The sequence below is a fragment of the Parasteatoda tepidariorum genome, chromosome 7 (assembly GCF_043381705.1).
Source record: "Parasteatoda tepidariorum isolate YZ-2023 chromosome 7, CAS_Ptep_4.0, whole genome shotgun sequence".
Lineage (NCBI taxonomy): Eukaryota > Metazoa > Arthropoda > Arachnida > Araneae > Theridiidae > Parasteatoda > Parasteatoda tepidariorum.
Window position 1 is genome coordinate 73,196,906 of NC_092210.1, and position 23,350 is coordinate 73,220,255.

The 23,350-nt window shown below is 27.0% G+C and overlaps 1 protein-coding gene across 3 annotated transcripts in view; it reads left to right on the forward strand.

The window, feature by feature from the left end:
* The window catches only part of LOC107441938 (DNA-directed RNA polymerase I subunit RPA2), a 69,655-nt gene that overhangs the window by 38,228 nt on the left and 8,077 nt on the right, over positions 1-23,350 (forward strand). For 2 of the 3 annotated variants that reach the window (XM_043048094.2, XM_043048097.2), the window contains 12 exons: positions 441-558; positions 2,881-2,962; positions 3,042-3,275; positions 7,876-7,949; positions 9,657-9,854; positions 9,939-10,094; positions 13,991-14,095; positions 15,008-15,184; positions 20,006-20,247; positions 21,143-21,302; positions 21,413-21,569; positions 23,081-23,203. In XM_043048094.2, coding sequence (XP_042904028.1) covers positions 441-558; positions 2,881-2,962; positions 3,042-3,275; positions 7,876-7,949; positions 9,657-9,854; positions 9,939-10,094; positions 13,991-14,095; positions 15,008-15,184; positions 20,006-20,247; positions 21,143-21,302; positions 21,413-21,569; positions 23,081-23,203 — 1,826 coding nt within the window. The remainder of the gene's footprint in view (positions 1-440; positions 559-2,880; positions 2,963-3,041; positions 3,276-7,875; positions 7,950-9,656; positions 9,855-9,938; positions 10,095-13,990; positions 14,096-15,007; positions 15,185-20,005; positions 20,248-21,142; positions 21,303-21,412; positions 21,570-23,080; positions 23,204-23,350) is intronic. The other variant, XM_043048096.2, reaches the window with a different exon arrangement.

Genomic DNA, 23,350 nt, shown 5'->3' on the forward strand with positions numbered 1-23,350 from the left:
ATGCAAACAGTAACTTTTAGTAAATATATATTTTTTGTTATTTTATTTAATACTAGTCTTAAAAAAATAGGGATTGTAAAGTATATAATTATTTACATAATGCTAAAGAACATAATTTGACATTGCAAAATACGAAATGTAAGCAAAATCAGTCTAATAGTTCCGGAGAAATTGAATATACGACTAAAGACAATTTTTTTCAAATTCAATTTCTCAGGAACTATTTAACCAATTTCGCACAAATTGTGTGTTTTGCCATGTAAAATTACATTTAAAAATGGTGCAAAAATTGTAAACCTTACAATTCATGCTGATGATAAATAAACCTCAGAAGAGGGGACAATTTCAGACATTCACACTTGACTGTAAAATAAAAAAAACTGTCAAAACAATGACCAGTTTTTCAATAATTATTTCTGAATATTGAACTTTATTTGCAGTTATTCAATTTGTAAACTGTTTTCGTTAGTTTCAAATGAATTCAAACCGGAAGACTTGGATAATCCAGTTTTTCAAGAGGTTTTAACTGGTGGTCAGATATACTTAATGAGTATTAAGGTTTGTATTAATAATTTATAAACTTAGCATTAAACCAATACTTGGATACTAGTTGTGATTGTGTTTTGTGCAATGATACCTAAGTAAGAAACATTTTTTTATTTTATTATTATTATAAAAAACTTCATATTTTAATTGTTAGGATGCATAAGTGGTTTTATATCCCTCAAAACTAAACTCAAAACAGAAGCATTGTTAATTATAATAATAAAAGCATTACTTAATTGTACAAAAAAATATTAACTATGTAATTGAAATTTCCTGTTTTTTTTTTTTTCTCTATGTTTTTCTTAGACTGTAGAGAAATTAAAAACTTTTGATTTCCTTTTTTGAAATCCTTATATTTTACAGATAGTTTTATTTTTCTTCCAATTTATGAATCTGTTGATATTATTATCTTTGTCTCCTCAAGAAAATATTTATTCAAATACAAAAATAATCGTGCTCTTTTTCATTTCGTTTTTTTTGTATTTTGTGAATATAATTTAGCATGTGCGTATCAGAAATTTTTTGGAAGAAATACTCCCATTTAGCCTTTTGAAACCACTCATTTAGGATGAAATTATATTTGTAAATTTTAAAACACATAAAAGAGGAAATAAATATCGTGTTTTTTTTTTTTTTTTTTTTTTTTTTTTTTTTTTTTTTTTTTTTTTTTNTTTTTTTTTTTTTTTTTTTAATTCCTTAAATTGAATATCGCATGAGCGGAAATGAAAAAAAAAATTATTTTAGATGCTCGGGAATTTTTTTTTTTGTAGCTATAATTCCTATTAAATCGAAAAAAATTTTAATTTATCACAGAATTAAGTTTAAAAGAAAGACAAATCTTGTCACTAAGTTTCTGATTAAGAGAAGATTCAAAATGATCCGTAACAAGCATTATTTGTAATGCTTGTTATTTTGCTTTTTAATATTAAAAAAAAACTTTGATAGAAATCTGACAGTAATATTTAATGTTCCTTCAAACATAAAAGAGTCCTATATAAAATTTTGATAAAGTTGCGGCCCTTCATTTGACTGGTGTTTTTAATGGCGGTCCCCGGCCTCATGTAAGTTGGAAACCCCTGATTTAAATCAAGTAATCTTGTTATCACTATAAGTTCGTGTATTCTGTTTTTATTGCCAAATAAATTTCTGGAAGCAATTAAAATTTTCAATAATTATAAATTAAAAACAGTGCTCATTGCACTATTTTCATTGCAATTTCAGTATTTTATGTGTTTAATTTTGTAGAAAATTAATGTTTTTTAAATGTATTTTTTGTTCTTTGAAGATGCTTAGCTAACATTTATTTATTGATAGCAGAGTTTTCCTTAGGAAAGAGGGCAGAGTGCTTCCTCACAAAAAAATGCACTTGAAGTTTTGAAAGAGATCATTTTAGAGATCATCAAGAGATTTGATCATTTACCTCCATTAAAATTTATCAAAATGAATATTTTGTATTAACTGAATTTGATCCTCAATTTTTAAATTACTCTCTTAAACTATTTTGTGTGTATATTTCCCTATGTAATACTCACTCATTATCAAAATAGCTGAAAGACTTAAAGCTTTTGAAAAATAATTCTAGACAAGACTAAAAGACAATCTCTGTATTTATATTTTCTTCTAAAAAAATAATTTGATAGGCAAGTTGACTGCTTTTTTTATATTTTAAACAGAAAATTGTGAGAAAATAAACATTATTTCAAAAATAAATAATGGTAAAATTTAATATCGTAAATATACCCTCCCCCCAAATAAAAGAACTGATATCTCGGTGGCAGAACATCATTCGAATTTTAAATATATAACTAGACAACATACGAAAAATCTTACTAAAATGAAGGAATGAAATTAAAAAATTAATGTTAAATAATATTCAATAACTAAATAAATCCGACGTAAACTTTTCATTAAAAGAGGTGGTTTAAAAAAATGACCTTTTCCTGAAAAGATAAAAAGGCAAGGTTTTTAAGGGATGGCGGCTTATTTTTACGAAAAGGGCTAGGAAGACGCATTTAGAGGGATCAAAGGACAAGTGGGGTGGGCTGCCCTTTTAAAAACGTTTAGAGAAAACACTTTAATAACATAAATTACTTAACAGTTAGATTTATAGTTAGATTTTTTGCATAAACTTGAGGCTATTTACGTTTCATCAACATTTTTATCATAATAGAATGCTCATTCTAGATTCTCCTTTTTTTTCTTTTTTTTTTGATGAATAGTCATGATTAAACACTATGTGCTTAATTTCTGGTTTTATTTTTTAAGGCAGTTTTTTGTTAGAAAAATCCTTTACTGAATGTTCTCATAACAATTCCTTATTTCTTGGCATTTTAGGATGGAGCTGAATTTTACTTGAAGTCGGTTGAAAATAGCTTAACTAGATCTATTAAAATGAAAAAAGATTATAATTTAATAGGTATACAAGTCTTTTTTTTTATTGCACACATGATCTTATCGTGAATTTCATTATTTTTCTAATGTTTGTTTTATGACAGGTTATGCTCGCAAATGTACAAATAGTGCTTTATCTCTAACACCGAGAATAAAGAATATTTTATCTACTGGAAACTTCCCTGGCAGAAATAATGGACTCAGCTCCAACTCTGGTTTCACAGTAGTGCTCAAAAGAAATAACGTGTTTGCTACTGCAGCCCAATTTACTTCTGTAAATAAGTTCTCTCTCAATTTTTATGGTAAAAATATGCGAAAATACTATCCAGAGTCTTGGGGTAAGTTTCTTTATTTATCAGAGTACAGTAAATGATATCTAATGTATTAATAATTTTATGTTTAAATTATTTTGAGGAAGATAAATAGGGTTAAAAAAAATTCTATTTTATTTCCACATTGCTTAAAGAAATATGATAAGATTTGCTTAAAGTACCTATGCTGTCAACCCATTTATACCTGAAATATTTTATAACTTCAGAAATTCTTAATATGAGTCATATGCCAAATAGTTGATTTTTTGGAATCATTATTCAAGACAGAGAAATCTATGGTATAGTATAGTTTGAAAGAAATCTATGGTTTCTTTTCACATTTCCTGAAAGTAGTGCGCTGATGTTATAAGTTAAGAGATACAGTATATATTCCATCAACTTGCATGAAAAATTCTTTATTTGAAAAGAATTTTACAATGACTCTTTCTTATTTATCCCTTAATGATCTTACTATTTTCAAAAAAACTGTCATCAATGAGCCTATTTTTTTATTCAAAAAATTATTTAAAAAAGGTGTATGTACAATGTGTGTATTCATTTTTGATTTTTGGAAATTTTTTTAACTTGAAATTTAAAACTTTATATGTCCATATAAATCTGACTCTATAATGTACACAATATAAAAAATATTTTATCATGGAACACAAACCACTTGCATTCACGAAGAGCATAAAATACAAAATACATATATTTGAATAGTACTGACATCTTGTTAAAAGTAAACTATCTTCAGTTACATTAAAAATAATCTGGTGCAGCCATCTAGTTTGTATAATGAAAATTCTGAGCACAAGCGATAGATATATTTAAACCTTTTTGGTTTATTACTTTTCAACCCTCAGCCCAGAAATATCACGGGCCTGTGAAATAGGAGACAAAAGCTCACCCTGTGATTTTGGCGTGAGGAAGGGGTTAAACAGTTGCAACATCACAATGTTTAAAGCAGAATTCTAACATCGTGAAGGATTATGATTTTATGCCCGATGGTAGCTTAAACTCTATCCAGCTTCATGTTCATGAGTACCAGCTTGTCTGTGAAGTAAGAAAAACTGGTACACTGTGCTGACCATTTTGCCAGTATCATACCATTTATCACAGAATTGTGAAGCCTTAACCTCAGTTGCTTACTGATCCACAATGGGCTATTTTAAGATATCCTTGCTTTACTGAATGAGAAAACTTTACTTAAGAAAAACTTAAACATCTTGATGAGACACTCAGGATATAGAGCATTCCCCTCCCAATGATTTAACCCTGGTTTAAATTGTGGCTATGACTTGGTGATACATTTTCTGCTTGTAGTGTCCATAGTGCTGTCTTAAAATATCCTCAGTGATGGAGAGATAATGGATTAGAATTCACGGGATATTCTCATGATTTTCCTTTTCCATGTAACGCAATTGCTGGTTAGTTCCATCAAATAATCCTCTACAAAAGCTAGTTTCTCCATATTCTTGATGAGTTCCCTTGTCTTCTAGGTTGAGTTTGAAATTGCAATGTGGTTGAGTTCAACATTGTTAGTTGCAAACTCTCTAAAAAAAATAAGTCACATGTTCAACACCAGTTATAAAATAGATGTATTCATGGAAATTTTTATATTATTTTCCCATTTCCTGAAAGAATACTTATGCCGAGACTTATAGAAATGTCATAAATTACAGTGCATATTCTATCCGCTTACATTTGCCTAGAATAACTGATTTTAAAAGAACTTTTTTTTTCTTCAAAATCTTCCATCTTATGATTAAAACTATCTATCCTTTAATTTAAACCAAATAATTTTTTTTTAATTCCTCAATCGTTTTAATTCCCCAAAGCGTTAACAATGCATCAAAAATACTTGAATGTTGCTATAATAGGTGCAATTTTCCAATCAAAAGGAAATCATATCATGAATGGAAAAGCTGACGAACATTCACCCAGGAAAACAAATACTATTCCTTTTAAAAATACCAAGTTGTAAATTTAATGTGTTTGTAACTTTAACAAAATAATTTGACCAATTCCGAAGTTAAATGGAAGAAGGTATCAAGTGACATTCCTAAACAATTAAACACAGTCAGTTTAAAACCATGTCATTAATTAACTGTATATCAAAAAAGTTATTTTTATTATTTGTTGTATCAAATTTGTTATAGGATAATGTGTCAGCAGCTTCCAGCCAATGTTGTATTTTCTAAAGCGGATGTCTCCTAATTAACTTAAGTAGTGTGACTTAGTGCCTCCAGCTACTAAGCTCTTCATTTTTTTAGAAAAATATCTAGTGGTTTTGGAAGAAATATCAGAAGACAGGCTTTGTTCTATTCTTTGTTTAATAATTTTTTATGTTTCATAAGTCAATAGGATTCATTTACTTTTATGATTCAGAGCTTGTTCTTTAAACTTAATTTTATCTGAACATCTGTGCTGCTGCTAATAATTCACTCAAGTAAAAAAGGAAAGAAAAAAAAGTTTTTTTTTTCTTATTTTGCTGGATAAAGTTTAGCTTTTTGTCTTCTTACTTTTTCATGTTTTAAAAAATTTAACTATGTAACTGGTATATTTTATTACACCAAGCATTCCCTTATTAAATTAATAACAAAATGGTATTATATGAAAAAAAAATTATTATTGTTTATTAACATATTAACTGAAAAAAATCTGTTTTTCAGACTTCAATAAGTCCCAACAATTCCCGGCATGGAACTTTTTGCTGTTTATCAAAGATATTATTTAACTCAGATCTGTGATTTTCTTCTCTTTTATCATTTTCCTCTATTTATTTATTTATTTTTTTGTAATTTTATTTTTGTTTTTTGTAATTTTAACATTTTTTTATTTTTTATATCGAAGATCTTTAAAAATTACTCACTTCATTAAATTTACTATCATGTACTTCTTAAGACATTAAAATAATGTTTTAAATAAATTTTATTTTAATTCCATGAATTAAAATTTAGGTCATGTGAAAGAGTTTTCAAAGAAGCTTACTATGTAGTTCATTCACTAGTTTATTTTAAAGTCATAATGTCAAACTGTCTTTCCAATGGCTTGATTGATTCGCTTCTTAAATTTTCGATGCATATATATACGAAATATATATATATATATATACTAGGACAGTCAAACGTTCCTTGCTCATTTTATCCCCTGAGCAGTTTTCATCCTTAAACATCATAGTCTTATTTGGAAGACACTTAAAAAATAAACCCATTTCATCAATATTGAAAACATCATTTTCACTGAATCCTTGAAGTGAAGTAAATTTGGTAACGTTTCATTTTACCACTGTTCACATACTTTAAGAGGGACAGCTTTAGCTTCTCCATGAAGAGTGCGAAAGACATTGTGTGTGTGTTGCAAAGGAAGGGGCAAGATATCAGCTCCTAGGCTTTTTTCCTTGCTTTAAAAGATCCAAAAAAAATCGAGTTAAAGGAGTAAAATTCGAGTAATCGAGAATAATTAACATGAAATTGAAGATAAAAGGGTCGGGACCTCATAAAAAAATCGAGTTATAGTAATATTCGAGTTATCGTACTTCGAGTTATAGCGAATTGACTGTATATATATATATGTATGATAAAGGAGAAGAATAATTATAGTAATTTAATTTTATTATTCCAATAGAAATTAAAATAAATTCAAATGCTATATTTTCTGGCATGTTTATCTTTTAATTTTTGATATTAAAAGATTTAAAAACAATAATATTTAAAAGTATTTAATTTAAACCTTAAACTCCATTAAATAACAATATTGTTACTTATTTACTGCACAGAAAATAGTCTACATAATTGTTTTCCAAGTGCACCCACGGTAGGTAGAGTTCTTAAAATATGTTTAAAGGTACTTATTTTCGATTTTTGTTTTTTAAAAGCCTTTGAAGGTGTTTTTAAAAAATGCTTAATTTTCCCTTTTTCAAAATTCGATATTTGTCTTCGCCGTGTTGATTTCTGCCACAAATTATGCAAAAAATGTGGTTTTCTCATTGTTCAATTCACATTTTCACTGTTCATTCAACCACTATCTATTTGGGCGTATGAATGCGGCAGTCATTTGACAAGTTTAATGAAATACTTGTGTGTATACTGAACTGGATTCTGTGTGAAAGGATTCTTACACTCTCATGTGCAACTCTGTAACATTTTGCAAAAGATTCTCAATTTCAGGCTTTATTTTCTACCCTCTGAAATTAAACCTAAAAATTTTTAATTTTTGTTGATGATGGAGACCAACTAAACATTACCAAATTTTTTCCCTAATAGCAAAAGAACATTTTATTTCCCTTGTTAATTTCATCGTTGGCAAAGCGTCATCATGTTAGATCTCAAATCAAGAAATTCATCAATTTAATTGTTAAGCAATTGAGATTTTTAATTCTGAATGCTATGATTTTAGAACTTTTTATCACTGTATTCAATTTTTTTCTCTATGAATAATTATTTTTCTATATGTCTCTCCTTGTTGTAAAATATTTTTCTTCATAATGTTACTTTTTTTTTTCATTGCATAAGTACAGTAACTGTGATTTAACTATGTAATATTCATATTTTTAACTTATAACCTTAATTATTAAAATATGCATCCCAAACTTTTTCAAATTGATTGTTTATTTTTCTTATTAAAGGTTTTCTATGTCCAGTCCAAACGCCTGAGGGAGAAAATAGTGGACTACACAATTATTTATCATCAGCATGCCATGTAATTTTTTTTCTTCATTGCGTTTTCATTTTATGTTTATATTTTATGCATCTTATGTTTGTTTTAAACATTTTCCTTAGTTTTAAACCGTGCCTTAGTTTTTATTTAAAAGCCATCCTGTACATTTATTTCCTTTAACTTTTCACATTTTCTCTTCTTTTTTTTCTTGTTAAATTTTGTTTTGGTAATCTGCCATTAAAATTTTAAAAAACCACTAAATTTCTATAAAAATTACTGCTAAGTCTTAAAAATTAAAGGTCTATAAGTCATATAAATAAAGAATGGGCACTGTGTCATAAATTCTCTTGAAAACATATTTAGTTTTAAAGAATTAATCATGACAAATCAAAAAATCTCAAAGACTTTTGATTTATATGTTAAAAGCAATTAGAAGTCATGCAAATCAAAAACAAAGTCACAGAGCTGATAACATGATGGGGTTAACAGTAACTTCATTATACAAAACATTTTACATTTATTTTTTACAGTTACATTATACACTCATTAGTTTGCAGTTAATTAACAAACATGTTCTTTATTTTTATAAATAAATTGCTAATTGCATTTTTTCTATCTATATTATATAAAACGCTAATACGTACGTATGTATCAATAAAACCTATGATATTTCTTTTCTCGCGCTGGCAACAGTTTTCATTTTTAATTGATTGGATTCGGCGCGCAAGAGCACGTAGTGAGCATCATATGGCTAATCCATGTTATATAAAACGCTAATACGTTTTAATTGATAGGCTTCGGCGCGCTAGACCACGTAGTGAGCATCATATGTCTATCTATCTCCGATTGTCACCGAGAAAAAAACGGTTGGTTGGTTATGAGTACTGAAATAGTTCCTTTTCATTGGCAGAAATGAGAAGTGTTATGCTATTGCTATTTTATTTTGAATTGAGCGCTTTACTATTCCACATTTTGTTATATTATCTTTACATCCGGCGTTCAGTGGCAGACTACTATTTCATATTGTTTTACAACACATGGCTTTAGCCCTTTTGTGGGAAAGACTTAAAAACAAAACTTACTACAGTTTCTTTTCTCAACAACTGAAATTTAGAATAGTGTGATTAAGAAAAATATGTGAACTGTTTGCAATTTCAAATTAATATTGAAATGTACAGGTTTAGAATTTTCTACAGTGAAAAGTTTTCGGAACTTCAGTGTTCAAAAAAGTATACAAAAGCTAGACGTTAAGAACATATCCAATGAGCGAGTAAAGCGAGCATCGGATTGCGAAGCAATCCGAAATGAACTGCGAAAGCAGTTCCGGGGGTTGGCGAGCACCAGCGAGCAGGGGGGCAAAACCTCCTAGTTATAAATATTGTTGTTTAGAAGAATCATAATTTTGTTAAAGGCCAGTCCGATTATCCATCAAAATAGACAACATTGATTTTCAATCAAGTTATAGCGAGTATTCTGTTGAGCTAAATGTCTCTTTGCCTGTACTTCTAATAATTTTTTGAATAAAATATATTTTATTCAAAAAAATAGAATATATAGAAATTAAAGAGATTGAAACAATTATTATGAGTATATAAAAAATGAGAATAATTATTGTTATGAGAATTTTGCACATTGTACATGAAAAACATACCCTGAAAATCTCAACAAGATTAAAACTTTCAAGTATCCAACTCTTCTTGCAAATAAACTTGCTACTCTATTTATTTATCAAATTTATTTTTATTCCAGATCCTAGACTTAAAAACTCCAAGAATTGAGTCAAAAGTGATTTTTAAATTTGGTGCCATTTTTTTAGATGATCCCCTGACCTTAACCGATATTCCTAAATGTTTCATTTACATAGATGGAAAAATTTTTGGTTGGATCAGGCATAGAAAAATCGACCATTTCCTTGCACAGTTGAAATATTTGCGATTGGAAAATTTTGTAAGTAAATTTGAAATAAGTTAATTATTAACCTATCAAACAAATATTCTTGTCATTTGTATATAACTTACTTTTTATTTTTAGATACCATCTTCTACTGAAATAATTTTAGTTGAAAAAACTGAACCACAAATAGTATATCCTGGAATTTACATTTTTTCAAACCCTTGTCGTTTATCCAGAGAAGTTTTGCATAAAAGAAGGAAGGTTCGGTTAGGAATATTTGAGCAACTTTTTTGTGTAAGCATATTTAGGAAAGAACTTTGGTATAATGAATTTAAACATTGCTGCATAGTAAGCATAAATATGGGTTTAAACTTCACTATTTTCTATCAAAAAATATTTTGAAGTACTCTGATATTACAAATTATTCAAATAACAATGAAATGTGACCAAAATAAAAAAGCACATAAATTACTGTGTTTAAGTAATTAATGTGATTTAATGACATGGGAGATTGTAAACATGGAGATTGACCTTGGACCTGTGTAAACATATTGTGCTCTTTAGTGACGAATTTCTGCGTTAAGTATATGTAGATGATGTATGTAACAATAAGTAGTATCTGCTGTGCAGGTTTTCCAGCCATGTGCCAGAGTTTTTTTTTTTTTTTTTTTTTTTTTTTTTTTTTTTTTTTTTNTTTTTTTTTTTTTTTGCTTATCCAGTATCTGAATAAATTTTTTTAATCAGTTTTAGTTAAAAATTAAAGCTATATTTAAAAAGAGAAATATGATAGATTGGTACTAAAATATCATTCTTTATCAATTAAAATACTAAATTTTTAAGAAAAAAAAATTATTTTTGTTTGAACAAAAGTAAAGAAATATATGCTTGTTACTCCTTGAACAAGTCTAGGGTATATGCTAATTAAGCACAACCCTGGTACTAAATGATGCTTAAATTTTGTACACCAGTGTATATTTTCCTATGGACATAATCAGTCAAAGCATGTTAAAATTTTGATATTCTTAATAACGCTATACATTTTATTGTATATGAATGAAACAATAAAGCTATGTGCATACAAATGTTCCAATAAAATATTTCATATTAACAATAATCAACCAGATTTAATTTAGCTTCTGCTGGGTACTTAAAAACGAAGTTTTAGTTGCATGAAATTCCTAATTCAATCAATTAGCAGATATTATGGAGAAAAAATTATAAAATTCAACAAATTCTATGTTGTAACTTGAAACAATTTTTCTTACTTAAGAAAGTTTTTTTTTTTTTTTTTTTTTTTTTTTTTTTTTTTTTTNTTTTTTTTTTTTTTTTTTTAAATGCTTGATGGACTTAGGTCACAAAAAATATACTGATTGACAAATGTTTAATGTATTTGCCACAAAGTTTCTGAGTTAAATTTTTATTCTCTCCATAGAGAAAATAAATAGTTAAAATTAGTCCTAGGTACAGTTTGAACCTTTCAAAAAATTTTGATATGTAAGGTATAAAAAATAATTTTAAAGAGTGTAATTTCACATGAAATACAAATTTTGAACAAAACTGGTCATATGGTTCTCTAGTAATCAAAATTTAAATATACAATTTTTTTTAAAATTTAAAAAACTCAGAAAGTTTCCAACATGTTTCATTCCACTTTTGAATTCCATCATTTAAAATTGCATTTTTAAAATGGTATAAAAATTAATGTACATTATAATTCACAATTTTTGTAATTGTCATAAAATAAATTAATAAAATTTTAAATACTTATTTTTTACATGGATTAATTTTTGGTTAGCTTGAAAAGTTTTCCAGTTATAGAGAAGTATGTAAAAAGTGAAATTAGCATTAGTGAGGGGTCCAAATTTTGACTGCTTTCTCAACCTAACCTGTTGGTACTAAATTTTGCAGATCTGTCTTTTTGTGTCTGCTTTTATAACTTTAAATATCGTCTCTTCTAATTAGTAAACATATTTAAAGTTAGACCCTAGAGTCATTAAGATTGACTCTTAGTAAATAAGAGTACCATTAGATCAAAACTAATTCAGGATGTTCATTTTAAAAAAAAAGAAAAAAATTTTGTGCACTATGCATCTTTCTCCTAAGTACGCATCTGTTGTCATTACTGTTATTAATCGAATAAGTTAAAAAAATTTCACTATGTAATGGTCTAAATTAAATTGGTATAAGCAAACAATATTTTTGTAAATACATAAATTATTTTTACCTGTATTATTTAGAAAAGAAAGAAAAAGTATGAAAATTATTTTCACATAATCAAACCATAAATTAAGTGAAAAAATTTTAATTTTTGATATAATATGAGCGGATGATACGATATAATTTGATATAATATGATAATATGAGCCACAATATCACTAGTTGTCATTGTGTGAGAGCAAGTTTTGTTCCTCGTAGGATTGAAACCTACCCATCATTCAGCTCAATAAATATCAGTACGTCTGTACAAGGAGTCAGTGTACACTGTAGATTACATTGTCACAATCACGTTTGTCTAGAACTTTTTGGTCTCCTGACCCCTTTTTTCAACAATTACCTAGCTATTGGCGGAGTACTTAACTGTTTTTTTGTTAATGACAGTTTATTTCTTTTAGTATGAATTACATCTAAGTGAATTATCGAAAATTGTAATAAATATTTTAAGTGGATAAATAATGAATCATTTTTTTGTAGCTGTGACGTATTTTACAGCCACTAGTCTGCGTCCACTTCTAGTCTGAGTTATGAACAAAATTAGGGTGTTATGAACAAAACAGCATAACTATTATATCTCTTATTTTCTCATTTGCTACGAACCATTTTTCAATGAAATTTTAAGATTTTTCCATGTTAAATAAAGCCATCATAATTTTAAAAAAAAAAAAAAGAAATTGGAAGTCTTAAAAAATTTTTCAATGTGAAAAATAATTGTTTATTGTGGCTTTACCCTTGTATTGAAGCTACGTTTTTTGAACTATGAACAAAAATAACAATAAATACAATCACTATAGGAAGTATTTGGCAACACATTTTATAATAAGCGAGAATATATATATGTGTCACGGTGAAAGACCGAAATCAGTAGTTGTTGACTTTCACCGATGAATGTCGACAAACACCAAATACGTCGGTGAAAGATTGAATATTTCATTACATTCTTGTACATTCGGACCCTCACCGGTGTATGTCTGCAATCACAGATATGCTTTGGTGAATGTCCGAAATATTTATTACATTCAATTCAATATGAATTTATTCATGGATATAATTACATTCATTCGATATTTTGACCCTACACTGATGTTTTTTTAAGGTTAAGTGCCACTGCCCGGTATACCCTAGATTGATGTTTTTTTAAAGTTAAGTGCCACTACCCGGTATACCCTACACTGATGTTTTTTTAAGGTTAAGTGCCACTGCCCGGTATACCCTACACTGATGGTTTTTTAAGGTTAAGTGCCACTGCCCGATATACCCTACACTGATGTTTTTTTAAGGTTAAGTGCCACTGCCCGGTATACCCTACACTGATGTTTTTTTAAGGTCAAATGCCATTGCCCGGTATATATTTGCCCGATACTCCAAACACTGATGTTTCTTCTAATCTATCGTCAGTAAGTATTAAAATATAGAATAAATATAAATATATCAAATAAATATAATATTAACGAATAAATTAATATAAAATTGGATATAACAAATATTTCGGACATTCACCAAAGCGACTATGTGATTGTTGACATTCACCGGTGAGAGTCAGAAATAAGGGTATTTAGCAAATATTTCGGATATACACCAAGCGACTATGTGAATGTTGACATTCACCGGTGAATGTCGACATTCTCCAGATTTCGGTGTTTCACCGGAATATGTATATATATATTTGGAAAAAACGGGAAAAATAATATTTACAAATTAGATAATATTACAACAGGATAATATTAATAAAAATAATGTATGCATATTTTCAAATAATATTTTTAGCATACTTTAATGTTTTTTGTAATTATTTTAAGGATTTAATAATCTCTTTATTTTACTTATATGATTAGGATTTTTAAAATAAATTTTTCGCTGTAATAAATTCTTCCAACTGCTTTTATCAGTTTTTTTTATTAATATCATAAATATTTATTTTCACAGCATTATCAAGCAAATATAACTTTTAAAAACACAGTTGTAATTTTTTGTAGAATGAATGTGAAGAAGTTAAGGACTCTAATATTTTAAGTGTAGCTGCTGGGACAATTCCATTTATAGAAAATAATCCTGCAGTTCGTAGTACATTTACTTGTGTCGTAAGTATGTTTACTCTTTTTTCGCGTGATATAAGTATTTACACTGAGTTAAATTTTTACAGATTACCAATAGTTTTGATCCTTTCAAAACTGCACATTTTAATAAACTTTTTATTCCAGAAATTTCATTTTCTGTTATTTTGGCTTTTAAGTATTGAATTAAGAATTTGATAATCACAAAGCATAAAATATAACAAGTGTTAGAAGAACATTGACTAAACAGTTATCATATCAACATGAGATAGAAAAGAAGTTCAACATATCATTTAATTGCTTAAGGTATTAAACCAATTTTGTTAAAATTCAAACTATAAACATAATTATAAAAATATTTTTTTCTATGATTTCAAATTTGATTCTTCAAATTGAGTGGATTTTACGTTGAAAAATTTAGGTTTTTTTTCCCAACCCTAGATGATTTAATCACCATCTCTTACTAATCATTCAACTCAAAAGACTACGATTAGATTGATGTTTATTTTTATATTTCTTTTATTTACATTAAACAAATTAGCGTAATATCATTCCAATTTTTTTAAACTTTACATATGGATTAAACTTTACATTGGAGTTTGCTATATTTGAAGAAATTATACTTTTACGGTAATATCTGTGTTTTGCAAAACTGGCAAAAGTCAGTTGTCTATTACACAAATGTTTAAAAGTTAGCCTATTTCCTTTAAATCTAATAGAATAGGTATTCTATTATCAATTAGACTTTGTATTAAAACTGCATTTTTGATTTCAAAAGTAAGCTACTTTTTCTATAAATGTGTGCTGTTCCGATATATTTTCTTTTCATTTTTAACAATAATCAAGTGTTATAAAATACTAACTGATTGTAATATTTGCATATATTTAATTAAAGGATTTTTAGGGAAAATAATTTAGATACTTTTTTTGAATTTTCAGAAAAGCAGGCAAGCTATATCCTTTCCTTTCACAAATGCGAAATATCGTACTGATGTGAAGTACATGGAATTGACATCTCCTCAAAAACCACTTGTGAAAACAACCATCTATGATCAGTATAATTTGGACAAATATCCTTTGGGTACAAATGCTGTAATAGCTATAATGTCATACTCAGTGAGTGGGACTTATTATATTTCCTTCTTTTTTCTTCAGAAAATTGTTCAAGAAAACTTTAAACGTAGTAATAATTAAGTAATCAAACCAATAAAAATACTATAATTAAATCAATAAAAATATTTCTTATGCTAAACTGAATAATGTATTTATCTTTTTATTGATTTTAAGTTTGATACTTCAGCTTATTGCTTCATTTTCTCCACATAAGTGTATGATTATACAGTGAATAAAAAAATAAAATATTAATTCAAAATCACTAACTTTTTTTCAGAAATTAATTTCTTTATAAATTACTTATTTTTTCCTTTTAATTTTAAACTTGATTTTTCTTGTTCCCTAATATTAATGTGTTGTTTCCTAACCAGAATTCCATAGCTATCCCTATTTTACTCAATTTTATTCATTTGTTTAAAGCAAAGTTCTGATTTTAACAAATATTGCTTGTGAATCTCTGTCCTCAGAAATCAACTTCTTTAGAAATTGCAGCTTCAGTGATTAGAATGATAAATTGATCTAAATCAGTATTTGAAAAGTTCCTAAGTGTTTGAACCAGTCAAAAACTTTTGTCAACTAGTTAAAAAATGTAAGCATATATATCATGATTGGTATTTCGTCCACAAGAAAGCTACTTTTTTCAGGACTGGAAGAAACTAAAAAAAAGCAAAAGAAACTAGTCAAAATAGAAGAAACTAAAAAAGACCAATGCAATTGTTTAGAAGTATTATAAGCGAGGTAAGATGAAAATAAGATTTCAACAAAATCAAGAAAACCTGTTTTTTTTATTAATATAATTAAATATAATTAACATGTTTAATTATATTTAAGCAATTAATTAAAATTAACTGAACCATTCCAAAATATTTCATAGAATTTAACTATTCCATTTAACTATAAATTATTATTAATAAATAGTTCAAAAATATCCCCTTTATTTCCTTAAATATGCTAGCATATTAAAAAAAAACATATTTAAAGAATTCAAATATGCTTTTATATTGCTTTACAACTTCCCTTAACATGCAAATAAACACTCATTTAAATTATATCTTAGTAACGTATGTTAGAGAGGTGATTCCTCTCCTCCCCCCTATTTTAAATTAATTTTTTTAAATCCATTGAATAAGTACAAACTTTAATACTACTTTACTTAAGGCAATATTTCATATAAATTCTTTAATAATAATAATTAAACAATACTTAAAAATAATGGAATGATGAAAGGACAAAAATGACGTGAGTTGCATATGAAATATAGTGAGTTTTGGCATTAATTGTTTAATATTTATTTTATTATACTATTTATTTTAACATGCTAGGACTTACAGTTTAATAATATCAGAGTTTGTAGTTGTCCTGAAATTTCAGATTTTCTTGATAAAAAGATATTTTGTTTTTTGTCCTGATATTTTTTATTAGTATGTGTTCAGAACGGGCCATTTTTTATCAATACTATTGCAGTTCCTAAAGTAATTTGTTGATTTGAATAATTAAAAGATTTGGATTTTAGAACCTAATATTTTTTTATTTTGATTAATATTCATTCAGGAAATTATTTTGGAATACAAATGCTAAGACACACTATCACTTTGTTTTCGTTTTGAAATTATTGAAACCCCACTTAAAATATCTTATTAAAGAAGTAATGAACTTGATTGTAAATTTTAAATAAATATTAGTATGAAATAATTTTAAATAATTAACTGAGGTTTTTTAATGCAACATTTTTATTAAAACGTCTTGATTCGTGATCGCAACACTCGAATACGCCATCTGGGGAGAGACCGGTTTCATGCCTTTAGCCCTTCTCCCTTCCCTCTCCTCTTTTCAGTTGTATAGGAATGTACTACGATATTTTCCCCTTTCTTAATATTTTTCCTTTTTATTTAATAAAAATATTTTTTAAAATTTCCATGATACTTTTCTTTAGAACTATGTTTAATGCAGTTTTCAGTTCCATATAGTTTTTCAAGTCAAAAGATTTTAATCTATTTGAAAATCAAGAGAGAAACTAACGTACTTCCTTCCTCTATGACTTTCCACACGTTAATGGGGAAAGCATGTGAAGTGTTGCCATAGGAAAAGAGTTCTGCTCTACGCCACCTGCAGCCCATTTCGATCGCCAATTATTGATCTCAAACTGTTAAGAGTTGCTCAATCCTCCATTGATGAAATTCTGCTGTTAAAGTTGTTTTTTTTTTTTTTTTTTTTTTTTTTTTTTTTTTTTTTTTTTTTTTTNTTTTTTTTTTTTTTTTTTTTTTTTTTTTCAAAATTAAGTAACTCTGGAATTAAAAATAGTATAGTTTTTTTTATCTATTTTTTGCGATAAAATTTACCTTTATTGTACCAAAAGTAGAGCAAATTGAACTTTTTTTCTAATTTGATGTTCATTGTTTTTGAAAGTAAACTGGTGTTTGCATATACTGTACCAAAAAATGTCATGGTTTTTCTTTAGCCTACAATTCTTTTTACACAATGCAGGATTAAATAAAATAAAATACAATGTAAATATTGTAAATAAATTCTGAATATTTTTTTTAGATTTGTGTTTTAATACAAAAAATACATTTTGGAAATAATACAAAAATGAATAAAATCATAATACAATACAAATTGTTAACACTTATAACAAAAAAATGTGAAACAGAAAAAAAATCAAGCAAATACTCAAATTTTGTATTTAAAAAAAATAAAAAATTTTCAAACCATAAAGAGATTTTGCAAAATGAGCGAAGAGTTGGAAAAAAATTTTATAGCTTTTGACGCACTAAATGTTGATATCAGTAATAAACTGTCAAGAAGGAAAATGAGGTAGAATTGGTATTTTTATCAACAAAAAGAATATTCTTTTCAAATGTATGGCAAAATCTTTCTTTTCTTTTTTTTCTTTAGGAAAAATAACTTGGCTGGTAGTAATTTTCGCTTGTTCGCTTTACAAACATAAAAGGTTAAAAATTCATTGAAAAAATTAAGGTAAAATGATACTCGTTTTTCACTTTTCTGTATTGATATTAGTGATTAAAATGTCTTTATTTTACCCATTTTTGTATACTCTTTCTTCCTTAAACAACTATAAAATATACTATCCTCAATATATGTCTATATACATATAAAATTACTATATGAAAATTCATCAAGTCCTAAGTCATTTTTGCATGTTTGCTGTATAAACATAAAAGATTAAAAACTCATTAAAAAATTAAGGTAAAAAGATACTCATTTTTCACTTTTCTCTATTGATATTAGTAATAAATTAAAATGTCTTCACTTTACCTTTTTATGTATACTCTTGCTCCCTTAAACAGCTGTAATATATACTATCCTCTTTCTCTGTATAAAATTTTTACATGAAAATTCATTAAGTCCTAAGAAATTTTAACATATTTGCTTTATAAACGTAAAAGGTTAACAGGGGTCTGTTTAGAAGAAATTTGGGTCCGTTAACAGACCCTTCACAAAATATCTTTTCATAAAAACGGACCCTTCACAAAATATTTTAACTTAAAAAACGGACCCTTCACAAAAGGATTTTTCTTTTAATCGGACCCTTCACACATTTGTTTATCTGCATTATTGTTTTGTTAATTGAATAAACCCTTTCCAGGGCAGAAAACAAGAAAGATGGATGTAAACGAATTAAGTTTTGTCTTCGGCAGGCGATTCTTCCATTATTCGTCCGAAATTAATATTCTGCGTTTAGCAGTATAGGCTAAATACCAAATATTTGTATATTGCATCTCTAATTTAGAAGCAGCAATTGTTGTTTATTTTTTAAAATTTAATTTTTTTATTTATAATTTTACAGTGTTGAGCATAATCTTGTATGTCTTTATAATTTAAAAACTCCTTGAAAAAAAATTTTTTTTTTTGCAATAACGAACCCTATTTGCACAAATTCATAAAAGCGGACCCTGGTTGAAAGAATGTGAGTAGTTTTTTCACAATTTCACGAAAAACGGACCTTTCATAAAATGTCTGGACAGACCCCTGGTTGAAGACTCAATAAAAAATTAAGTTAAAATGATGCTCGTTTTTCACTTTTCTGTATTGATTATAATAATAAATTAAAATGTCTTCATTTTACCCTTTTTTGTGTACTCTAGCTCTCTTAAACAGCTATAAAATATACTACTATCCTCAATATGTATATATATATAAAATTACTATATGAAAATTCATTAGATCTTAACTAGGTATAAAACATTTGCCTTCAAACAGTTACCAATAAAAATCTTATTAATATTATTGTTGCAATTTTTTTATCTCTACTTTTTATTTTATTTTAAGATTAATCATAATCTTTTAATATGATATTGAACTGTTTGTTAAAAAAAGGAATATAACAAAAGTTACAACAGAACAACTTGTCAGTCTGAATTTTATTCTTTAAGATGTATTGCTAGACATAAATGTATTTCTTTCATTAATAAATAGTATGAAAATTAATAAAAAAAATCATATTTTAATATGTTTTGATCAATCTTTTTAATAAATCTTTGATTGTCATATAATCCTAATTAAAAATCATATGTATGCAATTGTTGTAGAATCAGGAATCAAATTAAGGCCAGTCTTTTTCTGGTATGGTGATGCAAATATAATTAAAATAAAAGTTTGCAAAATATATTTCATACAGTTTAATAATTTTATATTGACTTGAAGGCTTCACTCTTGATTGCCATGATTATTGTGCTTTTAACTAATAAGATTGTTAACAGTTATCAGCTATGTATAGAATCTTTAAGGGGCGTTAAAAATGAACGTAATGCATATGTAATTTAATGTTCAGATAAAGTTTGAATACTGTATATTATTTTGCAGGGTTATGACATGGAAGATTCTATTCTGATAAATAAGTCATCTGTTGAAAGAGGTTTAATGCGAGACATGGTTCAGAAAACTGTCATCTTCGATTTTCAAGACCTCGCCGACGAGCTGAAATGTAACATAACAGAAATAAGTTTTCAAGCAAACTCTAATGACCCATATATATCATTGAATCTGGACTCACAAGGTTTACCATATGTTGGGGCTAATATATTTCCTGATCAGCCTTTGTTAAGGTAAGTGATGATTTGCGTTTATTATAGCAAGTAGGGCAATACAAAATTAATTTCCAAACTTATTACATTTTAAATTAATATGAGATAATTTCTGTTGCTTTTTGTATACCCATTTTTTTTTCTGCACGAAAAACTTAATTTGTTGCAAAAGCTTTTTAATCACTTTATGTTTCTAAGTTTTACCAGGTGTTATTGTCCTGCCAATTTGGAAGGATAATTTTAAATCACCCTTTATATAATTTTTATTACTTTAATGTTACTATTGTTTTTTTTTTTAACAAATTATTTTTTGATCTTTGATAGATAAATTTTCTTATTGATAGATTTAAATAACATTATCTAAATGGGAGTATGAATGGGATCACTAAAAAAGTTCACTACAACCAAGTGTTCACTATATTCTAGGTTCACTGTAGCTGTATGATATCTATATATTATTGATCTATATAACACAATTCTGTAAACTGCAATTCTCCTTAAATATCGAAGTAAAAAGCAGAAGAGTTAACTTGTGAAAGGTTATCATCACTTAACTCCAATTTTTCTTAGATTTAAATAACTTATTTTTGATTAATAAAGGTTAGGTACCAGTGTGGTGAAAATTGGTTCAGTTACATTATAAGTTTAATGGCTTCTTATAATTGCTACATTCAAGAACAGTAAGGTTAAAATTTATTGTACTTTTACAAGCATTTTCCTGAGAGGAAAACTCTCAGTAAAATGTTGCTATTAATATACTTATGACTGCAACTTTTAGTTCATCATAACTGGCATAACTGTTGAAAAGCTGTGTATTTTTTCTAAATAAAATGCATAATTTTTTTTATCTTGTTAATTTTAAATTAATATCTACTGACCATACTAACATGCTATGAATTTTTATTGTTTTCCACAGTGTATACTGTAAGAAAAGTGGCACGTATATCATAAAATTATTCCAAGAAAAGAAAAAAGCAGTTATTCAATCTATTAGATTTATGGGTACACAAACTGCTACAGCCAATAATCCACTTCCTGACGAAACAAGGAAGATTGCCATAACATATGGCTTCAAAGTAAATTTTATTCTTCGTGTTTAATTAACTAAAATAATAGCTTCTTTAAAATATTATATAGTTATTTTCCAACTGCAGCTATAACTTTTAAAAAAAAAAAAAATTTCTAGAGAATACCCGAAGTTGGTGATAAGTTTAGCAATCGTCACGGCCAAAAGGGTGTCTGCGGATACATAATGCCTGCTGAAGACCTTCCATTTTCCACCAGTGGCATAGTCCCAGATGTTCTTTTCAATCCTCATGGATTGCCTTCAAGAATGTCCATTGGTTAGTATCAGAAAATTTATTATTTTGTTACCCTAATCACAAACTGTTTGATATTGCTATTTATCAGTATTATATTTCTCTCAAATATATATCCATGTAAAGTACATTTGTATCAAAAATAAATTTACAATTTTCTCTATTAAGCATTTACTAGTTTTATTTTTAAAAGTTTTATGTATTTAGCTTTATTTATAAAGGTAAGCTTTCAACTACTATGCTATGTGCGACTGCTAAAGCTATATGGGACTAAAATTGTTTATGACTCACAATAAAGATGCGATTTTGTTAACTAGCAAGTAGCGAATTGCAAATTTAAAATATGCTATACAGAAAAACGCAGTAGCCAAAACTGCTAGTGTCCGGTGCTGATCTGGTTTTTCCGTCTCTTTCCTCATGGTTTTTCAAATGCCAATATTTTAATATAACATTATTTAAGCACACACATTAGGAATTAGAATTGTCGCTTATGATATACTCTAATATTTTTTACACGATTGTTATTGCAACATCTGAAGTTTGATTTTGAATAAATACTTTTTAAGATGCTTAATTTGTGGCAATTACATCATAAATCCACATCATTTTTAGACCATTTCTACATAGTTATACCAAACCCAGATATTTTAATATATAATTGTGGCATTCGAGTTTGAAATTTGAATAATAACTTTGTGGCTAACTTAATTCTTGAATATTTCATCTAACTTTTCTGACCGTTTTCTCCACTGTTATTTTTGTTTTTACTATCCTTTTTTCGTGGTTTTTCAACTAACAATATTTTTAATGTCATACTGTTATGACACAAATTCCAAATTAGAGTAATCACTTTTTAGGACGCGATATTTGTGACTGTACCATCGTAAATCAACGTGATATCTAATTGCTTTTTTACGGCACTAATTACTGTTATCTTTTACACCATTTTTAAAAAAACAATATTTTATATATATTTTTACTATCAACTCAAAATTTCGTGTTTAACTTATGACTTGCGCAATTTTTGACCATGTTAGTTTACGTTGGTTGTTAGAAAACTTTTTTGGTAGATATTGTGATTTATTGATCTCAAATTTAATACATTATTACTATACGCAACATTTTGAAATGCGAGGATTTCGCATATTTAAATAATCAAATCATAAAATGCTCAAATTCATCTTTGTAATTTTCTCATTAAAAGCCTTCAATATATTTTTTTTTTTTTTTTTTGGCAGATTTCTTTAGAAACTGTATTTCTTTGGCTTCTGTTTAAATGTGATAGCATAAATATTTTCTAAATGATACCTGAAGTGTAAATTATGGTTATGTTGATACTTGCCATTCACTATCTTTCAGTCTTTTGTGATTTAATGACTTTAGTGACCACAAAGTAACTTTTTTGTTATTGGAAAATGCACATCAAAGCCTTTTTTTGTTTAACTTAGCTTAAAATGTAAATCTTTTGTATTAATTTATTTTTGTATACCTAACTAACCTGAAATTATGCTTTTTTTTGTTTTTGTTTTTTGTAGGTATGATGTTAGAAATCATTGCATCAAAGTCAGCAATGGTTAATGGTCGAAGACAGAAAGTTGAACCTTTTGAATTTACTACTGAAACTGCTTTAGACACGTTCGGAAATTATCTGGCTAAAGGTTCAAAACTTTTTAATATGTTATAGTATGGGTTAAATTAATCCATAATTTCCAAACAATGAACATTAAAAAATTAACAAAAAACAATTTAAATTTTGAAAAGGAACAATAAAAAGTTAAAAAGAAACTAAGTATAATTTCAATTAA